General features: G+C 43.3%; 1 protein-coding gene across 4 annotated transcripts in view; it reads right to left on the reverse strand.

Annotated features, from left to right (window-relative positions):
- Positions 1–12,344, reverse strand: part of gria3b (glutamate receptor, ionotropic, AMPA 3b) — a 119,073-nt gene that overhangs the window by 55,273 nt on the left and 51,456 nt on the right. For all 4 annotated transcript variants that reach the window (XR_004764419.1, XM_035409591.1, XM_035409592.1 and 1 more), the window contains exon 4: positions 3,695–3,882. Coding sequence is in view for 3 of the 4 variants with exons in the window: in XM_035409591.1 (XP_035265482.1) it covers positions 3,695–3,882 (188 nt within the window). In the remaining variant the exon portion in view is untranslated. The remainder of the gene's footprint in view (positions 1–3,694; positions 3,883–12,344) is intronic.

Genomic DNA, 12,344 nt, shown 5'->3' on the forward strand with positions numbered 1-12,344 from the left:
AGGATAGTACTTGTATTTTTAATGTCAGTCTTGTTGGCAAAAATGTGGGGTTTAATATATGAATATTGCTGGTGTCTGAACTTTGTTCATTTATGACTGAGTATCAGTTAATATAGGCCTACAGTACATTATTAATAATTGTAATCACAAATGCAACATATGGATATACATATAGATGGATATATAATTGCAAACAAATATATTAGTTGGATTATAGGATGCACGCATAAGAATGTAATGAATCTTCATGTTATATTTGCATTCTAGATTCTTTGTCTGTCATCGTGCAGCCATTAACATTCTAGGACAACCAGATTGAGCACAACTGGCAAATGAAAGCGGGTCATCAGTTTTTTTATTGCTAATGGTTTACAGCTTGTTTTAAAACAGTGTGCCGGTCAGAATCCATTCTTCACAGTCCGATTAAGGGAATTGACGTGTCACCTTGAGAGCTTTGAGGGAAATCATATTTTCCTCCTTACCTGGCACTCTCTCTTGCCTTGGGCAGACGTTTGTCCTCCGGCTTGTGACTTTACCGCCTGGCTTTCCTGTCGCGCGGGCCTTGAGAAACTCTCCACTCTCAGCTTTTTAAAACCCTCTTTTTTTTTTTTTTTTTGCTCCCATCACTTCAATCTGCCAATTCAGTCTGAGCGAGGGACTGCGCGGGAAGAGAGAGAGATTCCCATCTCTCAGCGCAGACAGATCGCTCCACGCCCCCTTGCTGCCCATCCCCATGAGCGACTGTCCCTCATCCCCCCCCCCCTCCCCCTCCACCCTTGCATTTTTGTGCGGCGCAGGCCTTCTGTAGAAAGCATTACAGTGTTTTCTCTTCTTAGAACAGCTTGTGGGCCCTGGGCTGGGCCCAGGAATCCTTTATTCATGGCTCCATATTCTTTAGAGTGCAGATGAGCATACCCGCTGCCTTTCAGCTGACTCGAGCAAAGAATGCTCTAGAGGGACTTTCAACTGCCAGAACAGCACACACACACACACACACACACACACACACACACACAGCAGTATCAGGGCTGGAGAAAAAATAGTCCTATCCTATGACCTAGTACAAATGTTTTGTGACAGACAATAGTCTAGAGTGTGGATGAGTGAGAGGAGTTTTCTATAGTGAGATAACAGAAAAGTCATACTGCATACTTTTGGATTATTATTATTATGATTATTATTACATGATGATGAAGATGATGATGATGATTATTATTATTATTATTATTATTATTATGTGTGCCATTTATGTGCAGTTATGTACCAATTAAAGCACCTTTTATTAATTCAATTGCACTTTGTGAATGGTGAATGGCTCTATTCAACTATACTCCCCAGTAGTTCATGTTCACTTTGGTTTATATTCATAATATAGGCTATATGTAATTTGTACCTTTAGAAAATAGGCATTTAATCATAAAACTTCCTACACTGAGGCCTATAATTCTCGGAAGCCTTGCGTTGCATTGTGGGAAAACGTTTGTGAATAGATTAACTGTAGATGTTTAACTGTGGGATGTTGGTTTGCAAAGAACTGAAAAACACAGCTTGTGAGGATGTTCTCAGACAAAAATACTTTGCTAATTAACCAATGATTCACCCACTCCCATGTTCACAGAACCAAGACGCTTTGGTGGCATTTATATGAGTGGAACTGCAGCTTATGATCTTAAATCTGTCCAAAAATGTTCACATTCTTCAGCTGGGAGGGTGAGTTTTAGTTTATGCTGCTACTCAAGGACAGAATGGCCCACTTACAGTATACAAGCTGGTATCAGAGCATCTGTGGTAGGATGTGTTTATGACCTACATTACAGAATGTCCTTGAAAAACATAAGACATTCACTTCCAGTTTTGTATGGTACATCAAAAAAACTAAAGCGTACAGGCGTCAGCTGCTTCGGTTTCACATACTGAAAGGTATGCTTCTTTAACCAAAACGCTGCTTTAACAGTTTCTCTGTTAAATTAGATTCCTTAATCCCTTCTGTGATGACGGAGAATAGTGTGCTGACCTGAATTCTACAGAGAAAGGCACAGGGCCGCCTCGGTAGGTGATCCTTCAGAAATTGCAATATTTATAGACTCTTCGTTTTTTTTTTTGCCCATTCAGAACGTCCTCTCGAAGATACTAAAAAAAGACTCCCAGGTAAGTTTATTCCTTTGGGATGCTAATGATCGAACTCTTTCTCCTCACTTTAAACGCTAGCCCCACTACATAAGAAGGAAAGGATTTCCGAGAGGAGGGGGGGGAAAAAAGAGGAATAAAGTAAGTCTGATGGAAAGGTCACAGTAAGACGCTATAATGCAAAATAATGAGCCCTCTTCATGTCGGCAGCAGGACCAGATAAGCAGGGGCGCAGGAGAGGAGAACGCGGGCGGGATTAAGCGGGAATGATTAGACTGAGCCCGCCGAGCTGGGCCCCGCCTGTTCCGCCAATCGCACAGCTTGATCTCGGTTGTAGAGCAGGCGTTCTGATTCGCCGGCCAGCTCCGCCGGGCCAAAGTGTGTCGATACCACCCAGAGGACGGCCGGCTCCGTTACAGAGAGACTCCCGGCCTCGCTGGGTGTCACCGCTCAGATTAAGGCGGGCTCGGGCGTGCCCGCTGCGGCGTGACACCATTTTCCGTCTCTCCTCCCCTCGCCCCCCCCCCCCCCCCCCCCCCCCCCCCAGGAGGAAGCCCCTCCGGTGCAGCCGGCTTTCTGGACCCCTTTGAATCCTCAGCCCTGGCAGAGCCAGGTAGATTAGTTGAATTAGTCTCTTTGCAGACAATACACGCTCAAGTGGCACAGGAGCCGTAGTCACGGCAACCATCCAGAACCAGGACTGGGAGTCCCTTGCTTTGTCTTTAATTTCAGCACTCCCACATTTCACTGAGAGACCAAGAGAGAAATGCTCTGCGCCGAAGGGGGGCAGCTCTTGCCGAAAACAGGCACACAGTTGCAGACCATAATTGTACGAAAAGATACCAACAGTCACACGCAATGACGGTGAACGTTACTGTTTTAGCATTCAATCTAAGAAAATATAAGAATAAAAAGCCATCAAAGATGCACCCACTAACATGTCTTGCACAAGATTTGCGACATAATAAACCAGCAACATCCACTGAGAGAAATAATAATAAAGAAAATGTATTTTAATGAAAGTTCACTGAGACATATTATAGGGAGTCTGCTTTAGAAAATTAAATTAGACATAGTGAATTAGTACTAAAAGCCATTCCATATTAAATGACAACTCTGGGCTCGAATGAAATACATAAAAAACAACTTAGAGTCAGACTCATTCAGGAATATTGGGAAGAACCAATATATCTAAATGAATGCTAACAAGCAGAACCTAGCGCATCGGGAAATTGTAAGCAGCAGTGAGTGGGTCGTGCTGTCGAATTAGGCCCTCAGCTAACGGGGAGATGAGGTGCCTCCACTACTGCCTGATAGAAATTTGAGCCTTTATTCATGCTAAAGCCATTCTCCCGGCGGTAGCATGTGGGCTTTTATTTTTCCACTCCCTAACAGCGGAAGTGAGCTCTTCGATTGGCGGTTCAGGCTCGTTAGGGGGAGATTAATAGACCTGGCTTTTGCGTGTCGATTCTTGCTTCAGGCATGGCATTGGGGGAATGGCAAGCCTATACAACCAGCCAAGCAGTGGCAAAGGGGTTGAAAAAAAAAACCGGCTTATTGACCCTACCTGTTCCAGAATGGTGTTTATCCGATCCACTTCACAGTCTATTAGGTAGCGCTTCTCTTGTCTCCTGTCCATCTCTTCGATGATGCGTCGATACTCCTGGGGATCCGTCACACTCCCCACTGACCGTGCAGTCACTTGCCAGTTGTTAGCCACTGCTGCCTCCATGATGGCTTGTAGAATGGAGAAACCTTGGTGGAGACAGAATATGAGACATCTGAGTTAGGAAAGACAAGGGGTCAGCGGTTGATGTAAATGCTATCAATGTATTATCGGTTCTCCTTGCCACAACCTCCGCTACCGATTTTAATCCTCCTATCCCCCGGCGATGCTAGAACCCTGCTGGCCACACTTGGCACCAGAATGGTGTGGATTTGATGCCAGACTGTGGGACCCAACCACAGAAACAGTACCTCGGCAGGAAGAACCATCCAGCACCCAAAGATCCCATTTTAAGAGTGTTTTCTTTATGTGGACGTAGCACTGATGTACAGTGCGTGGTGCTGAACAGTACATAGTAAATTACCTGGTATAGCACACGCTTGTGTTTGTCTGACAGCCTGTGGACGCCACATGCACAATGTCTGGGTATGTGCCTGTGACAACTGTTCCTTTGTCATGACAAATTTATGTGATTATAGGTTTGAGCCAAGACTTTTATTCGGCAATGGATGTTTCTGGCACTAAATATTACAGTACTGCAAGATATGGTCCTCCAAGGCATGATTCAGATTCATACCGCATAGCAGGGAGCGCAGCCTAGCTGCGATGACAGAGAAGGAGCGATACCTTGGCGCATGATGGGGGTTGCTAACGCTGCTACCTAGCTGCAAGGTAAGTGAGTGAGTAAGTAAACTATTCTGGCACGCAATCTCGCTCATTAAGTTAGGACCGCAATCTGTGCTGGCCCGCAGCTCTGCCAATTTGCTGGGGACGGTCACACGACAGACAGGGAATCTCCCCAGTGCTCGGCGTCTCTGGCCTCACCGCAGCCTGGGGGCAAGAGACTGCGGAGCAAAGCAGCAGACAGTCTCTGTTGTCACGGTGATGAATCATGCACCTGGTGGGGATGTTCCTCATTTCTCTTAAACTTTCTCTGCTTTTCTTTGCTCCCTCTTTTGTGCACGCGCTAAATAAAAGAACCCATATGCCGGTGGAGCTGCTCCTTGGAGATGGGAACCGTAAACACAAACTCTGTCTAGCAAAAACTATACTCATTGTCAGAATCGCAAGACAATGGACTCCTTTCAAGCCTTGTCAAGGGGTTTGTTCTGCTGTGCAAGGATACTGTCATGAAATAAAAACATAACGGTGGAAATAATTCAAACATACTAATTCAAAGTTACATACTAGAGGCTCAAAGCACAAGCTGAAGCTTACATAGGATGGTGAAATTCTTGACTGTAATTAAATAATCACAGGCAGCATGAAGGTAAACATCATAACCTCCATAAAAACCTCTGCAGCATGTCTCCTTTAATGTCCTTGCACATTGAAGTAAAGAATACATTGCAAAATAAACATTTTACGACTACAAGAATGACAATGAATGATTATACTATATCGGTCTAGCAAAAAAAAAAAAAAAAAACAACTTATGAATTTGAATAAATTCCCTTCAGTTAAAATGTATCAAAGTCAGATTAGAGAAATGTTATTTGTTTAAAAACAAAAAGAGCACCACAATGTGTGACATCATACCACAGCAGACAGCATGTGTAGAGTGGCCGCATTTCTGTTTCCATGTACTAATACACAGAAGCAGCTGCAATGTTCTTTGCTAAAATGTGAGTAGCATAAAAAGTGTGAGCAGAAAGAAAGCAGTTTGCTTGTTCCCAGCTGAAGGACGGAGCGATAGCAAGTGTGTTCGCTACCTCATTGCTGTAAATCAAACGCAGTGGCAGGGCATTAAGGAGAGACAACATAATTGTTTTTAGACGGATGTGCAATAAGCAATTTTTTCCGTTATCTGTGCATTGGGCTCTGCTGATTGCTGTGTTTTTTGAAGGGTGGGAGACAGGGGGGATTTTTTGTGGACACTGGCAGCCCACCTTGTCCTCAGATGAGCACAGAGAAATGATGATTCCATCAACTTATGAATGTTGTTCCAGAGGACCAAGCAGTTGCTGGTGATTATGTTTACTGGCTCAAGGGGTCTGAATGGAGATCGGTAGACCATCTTCCTCACCTGGGGTAGACTGTATGTTAAAATTTGCTCTCTTTGTACCTCCTCCCCCGCCCCAGGATAAGTTGCTCGTTAAACACTAAATTCTGGGGAGGTGTAGCCTATGCTAATGGGCCCGCTACAGATGTGCTAATGAGCAGGTATAGGCTTGTGCTAATTGGAAAGGTATAGGTTTGTCCTAATGAGGCAGGTATAAACTCTGTGTGGCAGGTATAGGTCCTGTGTTAACGGGGCACGTATTGCCTGTGCGTTAACGAGGACGTATGTTTACTTATTCATTCATTTATTTATTTGCATTCATTTTTCATAATTTGTATTTGTATAGGCTCCGTGCTGAAAGCACAGGCCTGTTGCTGGGATACTTTACAGTCCTCAACATGACCTTCTCCAGAAATACTCCAGAAGCAACTGAGCCAGTGGCTGCACTGCTCACGCAGTGGCCAAAGCTCTTCACCCAAATGCCTAGAGGTGCTAAAGAGCATGGTGGACACATCCCATACTGTATATCTGACCAGTGTAAGTACAGATCACGGTCAGACGGAAAAAAGCCATGTGACCTCTGCTCTCGCCGATGATTCCTCAGCAGTCCTGACATGGGAACAGAGCAGTGCTTTATCTCTCAGCCAGCCTAGATTAAAAAAAAAAATCCCTGGTCCTGAATTAAAAAAGTCATTTAAGAACCGTGGCAAAGCCCATGGTCCACTTCTTGAGCTGGTCTGTGACGAGATATTGGATTAAATCATCTCTGTAATGCTTGACATTTTAAACATGTTACCGACCGCTTCGGAGAGAGAGTGAGGATTTGGGGGGATTTAGTCATTTGTCCTTCACACACTTTTCCTTTTTTATCCACCAATTACTGCTAAGCTGGTTTATTGGGATACTGGTATTATGTCCTGTGTTTTTCCCTGTTGAAATATGTGTGTCATTGCATTTAAGTCATTGCTTCTCTTTTCACATGCAGGTGAAATCATGTAAGCCCTATTTGCACTGAAGCAACTAGAATTAGGAAAAGGGCTTGTTTGTTTTTTCCCGAAATTTTAAAATGCACGTACCAAAAGCCATCTTGAGGTGAAAGGAACACAGCAGCTGTCACTGTTTAAATGACTTTGCAAAGTACAGGAAAGCCATTTAAAGTGCATTTTGTGAACTCACAACATGAATCATTACGAGAGTTAACAGGAAGAACAGACGGTGGGTATCCTGCAAAAAGAGGGAGACCTTTGAAAAGAGGTCACAACTGAACATCACCGGCCAACTTTCCTAAAAAATGACGGTACCTTGTGCGATGCAGTTCTTGTTGACCGGACATAATTTTCAACCTCTTTGGTTACGAACATATTCTAAAGCCTCAGCGCACGTGCTGTTATTTCATTGTGTCATGCTTTTTGACTGGCAGTTGCCTCGAACGGTTGAGGCTGTTAATGGAAGTCTTGAGTGCGTGCCATTATCTCAGGGGGAGAGCATATCTGGGTCAAAATGGCCTCTCTGTGAATGGCCTGAAGGTGGGAGTGGTGTAGGGTTTGTGTGGGGGAGGGGGGGGGGGGGGCACCTCTGGGGTATTTTCTGGGATGCGCAGAGCAGCCGAGGAACTAGAGGGCATGTCACTTCGATTTGCACTGATTTTCATACCCAGTTTCTTTTCTCCTACCGTTTTGTTTCTTGCAACATTTTCATTAGTACTGCAGTGTTAGGAGTTAGAGTAGATGCAGAGAGGGCGGCGTTGAGGTAGTGCCATGCCAAAATGAAATGACTTTCAAAGTTTGGGTTCATATTTATTACAACACCACTGATACACAACTGATGCAACAACCAGGAGTTGGAGATCTACACCAATATCCTTAAGTGCTATTGATCTACACAAATCTAATAACATTTTATACCGCAGCCTGTGCAGACACTGACAAAGATTGCCCCGTGGTATGTTTCAGATTAAACTGATGATCCAATTACCTACAAAATTATATAAAAAATTCAAATTCAGAAAATCTGTAGAAAGGACCAATTTAAAATGATGAGCCATGTTCAAAAAGATTTTTGACCTTGCATCACATCGACAGGCTCTGTTAGTCCGGTAAGATTTAATTAGGTCAGCCACCCAAGAATGGAAGCAATTTTACCTGGTTCCACAGAGAATGTTAATAACACGGCCAATAATGTTTCAAAAGCGCCATCTTCGAACAACCGGCTTTTACATTTCTGCATAGAATCACTCTAATTGCCTGCTTCTGTTCCAGGACGAGAAGGTCACAAAGACCACTCAAACAAAGCGCTCACAAACTAGATGAATTGTTTTTTCAAAAGCTTTTACTTTATATATGACTGAGCAATATTAAGGATTATATTCCATCCATGGTAAGAGGAAAGAGAACCAACTATATATAGTGCAGACACTTGGTTTGCAGGATAAAAACTCATTTTAAAAAGATCTTGTGGGGAGGAAGAAAGGAAGAGTAAGGATTTATGTTACCAATTATATAAGGAAATGCACAGGGTTAAAGGGCTTCTTGCCTTTAACCTTACATAGCACAACATTGTACATTGACTATGAACTTATAAAAGGCTGTATTGGGCATTTCAAGCCTCTCGTCATAGCATGCTACAAATGATTTATGAAGCAACCGGCATAATATGATTCAGGCCCCATCACTGAAAGGCCAGAAGTCAGTTACATAGTCTTCTCACAAGCATGGCTGACTGGACAGTCGATATGTAAACAGCTGGCTGGACCCTGCAGAATCTCAAGATACATGTATAATTTTAAGAGGTGAGGACAAATATTAACTCTTAAAATATTAAGTTCTTTTTTGTTGGTACTGGCTGCTGAGTGCAATTTATTATTATTATTTTTTTTAATTCTGTGAAAGTGAACCTGGTCATCAGAAATTTCAAATATTTATTCCAACAAGATGTAATATGGATCTCCAGAAGCAATATAGAGAATAATGGCAGCAGCATAGCATGCACTCTTCAAAATACAGCACCTAAAAAGCTGTCGCCTCTCAGTTCAACAAACAACAGAGATGCAAGACATAATCGCTACAACTCATTTATTAGTATTTTGATGCATGGCATTTGGATTTTGTTCATTAAAATGATTTCGACATTTCTAGCTCACATCTCAGACAATCTAAAATGCGTTTTAATAAACTGGTAAAACCATTAGCCCCTTGAGTATGAAAAGAGAGCTCTATTAATGAATTTTAGCTCGTTTGTCTGCTTTTCCCTTTGGATCTCCCCTGAAGATATGAGGCTGTGCTGTTTGAGGAGACTCTAGCTCCATTAATCAGTTTTCATTATAACATCAAATGCACCAGAACCCTAAGGAAATTCTGCTGCTCTGCTTATAACAAAACAGGATGAATTCGAAATTCTAAATTAATGAATGACACCCCCCTCATCCAGTCACGCCATTTTCCGGCTAAAAGCGTTGATCAGAAAGTAAAGAATAAAATCCAGTTAAGATTTGCAAAAAGATTATGCGCCTTTTTAACATTTTTATATTTTTATGAAAATTAAGAAGAGAAATCCTTCTGTGGAAAAGCTTCTTCTCTGAATTTAATTAATTTTGCTCTCAATCTTTGAAAGTCTTTACAGAAGTTTTAGTGCAAATGTCAAAGTTGAAGGACCGCTGAACCACAAGCTAATGGCACTGGCAATTCCAGCTCGGCTGTAACCTCACGCTCAGGCGGGAACCGTTGTGCAAGCAGAGATAAAATGTGCAAAAGATATGAGCATACATAAAATATATTTTATTGGCTGTACTGGCTGTATCTCTCTCCTGTTGGATCATTTATTAAACAGTTTGAGCCGGATGTTACAGTGCGTCCCATGCACATCAGCCACATACAAATGGAAATCGGGGGAGCATTGTTTTGCTCAGGACATCCGTCCAGCAATAAATATGAGCATAATGTTAATTCTTGGGACTGTGGCCACTTGGCATCAGTTGATCAAAACTTGTAATCTGAGGCAACACTCCAGCATGGAACGGTTCCACCGCGCTTCTCTGACAATACGGGGTCGCTCTGTGCCGTAAATCACAGCACCGCCGCTCGACGCGGGAGCGAGCCCAGCCGATTGGCCGGGAAGCGCGCGGACGATTGCATAAATTCCCGGGACAACTACAAGATTTCCTTATCTGGATCGATAAATCCGTACAGTACGGACGCCCCGGCCGCCAGGTGCCACTTTTTTCCCCCCCGACGCGCGGGCCGCCCGTCGTTTGTCACAGACGGCTGCTGTTTAATATGCCGCGCGCCTCGCCGGCGGCGCGGAGTCGGCGGAGCGCGCGGGTGCCCGCGCCTCCCCGCCCTGCGACTCGAGCGCCAGGGAGCGCGCTGGAATCCGCCATCTGTCGGCTCCTCCAGCTCCTTCCCTTCGGTCTCAATGAGCGACTCTGTTTCTGCGTTCCCCCCTTTCCCTCGCTCCCATGTTTGATTGCGGGACAACAAAGGCGTCCTCATTAAGCCCGCTGTCAGAAGGACTCCAGATTCTCTGATGTACCTGTGTCTGCACATTCCTCAGCTACTCGCTCACATAACTGCTGAATAAATAAAGACTCCCCTTTAGCTGGTGAATTTAACAATGAAAATGAAATTCTATGCTGAATGTGCCCTGGAAATGTATAATGTATATCAACAATGACAAGCACATACATATAACATGAGATATTAATAGCAATGAATAAATGCATTAAAGTACACGCAGGCCCTAACACCTGACTTCAAGATTAATATTTAATATCTGTATCAAACTGGAGATGAATTTTTCCCCGCGGGGAAGTTCTTGACTGGACATTATCTGCAGTTCTCTAGGCTTACTTTCTTTGGAGAAGAACCTTACAGTGTATGCTCTTTTAAGGACTGCTTTTCATTCATTCATTTTTCACCATAATATATGAAAAGGCCAATCATGAATGTAACGGTTATGATGTCACATGAAAAGCATAATCTTCTACATATGTTGCTTGTGTACAGCCTGTTGCAATCACACTGTAAATGTCAGGCAGACGGGGGGGATGAACACCTTGCCCATCAGCCTGTCCAATCAGCATGCTGACACCCATCTGGGCTGAGCAGGGAATGAATAGCCCTGGCCATACAAGATAAAAATGTGCTGTCTTGTGGTGTAATGATACCTGACACCAACACAGAATCCTGTTAACCAGAGGCTCTTCAGATCAAGTGACATGTAAAAACAGCATGGGGGGGGGGGGGGGGGGGGGGGGGGGAGGAGAGAGAGAGAGAGAGAGAGAGAGAGAGAGAGAGAGAGAGAGAGAGAGAGAGAGAGAGAGAGAGAGAGAGGGAGAGAGAGACAGAGAGAGAGAGTGATAGGGAGAGAGAGAGAGAAGAGAGGAGAAGAGAAGGATATAGAGATAGAATCTAAATCCAAGACCCATGGCATTGGAGACGATGAAAACACAGGGGAAAAAAAAGCACAGCAGGTTTTGAGTTTGGAGAGAGTAAAGTATATTTCAGAGAGAAAGAGGAAGGGAAAGGCATATTTCAGCAAGCCCACCCCTCCGAACAGATTTAAACATGCTGCAGTTTGCAGCTCTCCCCTGTAGTGCTTTAACTGTAATTGGGTTCGATATAATCTATTCCGCCTTCCCGCGGCTCAGAATGCTTTATCAAGGTCTCGGCCCACAGTGGACTTCCAGCATTCCCACTCCTCCTCACATTAGCGTCCTATTTTACAGGGTTTCTTTCTCCCCATCAGTACGGGTAAACCTACAGCACCGACTGTTCAAATAAACATTAAACATTGTCGGCACTAAACGATAGCTATGTCCTGCTTCCTCCGTTATTTTGCACATCCTCAGGAATTCTATACAGCTAAATCCAGCTAAACTGTGGTTTATTCCAAACTCATAGCAGCAAAATGAATCAAAACACTGATTGCTTACCATTATTATGCAAAAAGGTTTCGAACCACCAGCAGTGTGGTGCAGTTAAAAACGACACTCTGATTTTATATTGTTATTGTAGCAAGTAGTGTATAGCACACGCTTAAAAAATTCATTTGCAGACTGAGTAACAAGCTTAAAAACTGATGAAGTATTAATCAAGTCGACCTGTTGGGATATGAAATTTACTGTAAGAAATCAGAACAGAGTAATCATGTTTATGAATAATTTAAACGAAAGTAGTTATATATATATTTACATAAAAAATAGCACACTTGTGTTGCAGTACATTTCCTTCATTCAGTCTACTTTTCAGTCTCTCGCAAAAAAAACAAAAATTCGGAAGAGTCTCAATTTAGCAATGCAAAAGCCACCACTTCCTAATTGCTGTGAATTTTTGAACTGGATAAAAATACAATAGTGCGTGTTTGTATTGAACTACAACGTAGTTCATCCTTGGCTTTGACTAACTAATTTAATGCCTTTGAGTTAATGATGAAGCCCACAGAGCTAGAAATATGGGCTGCCATCAAATTTGTGGGCATGCCCTGGAAAATGGC

This window comes from Anguilla anguilla, chromosome 3 (genome assembly GCF_013347855.1).
Source record: "Anguilla anguilla isolate fAngAng1 chromosome 3, fAngAng1.pri, whole genome shotgun sequence".
Classification (NCBI taxonomy): Eukaryota; Metazoa; Chordata; class Actinopteri; order Anguilliformes; family Anguillidae; genus Anguilla; species Anguilla anguilla.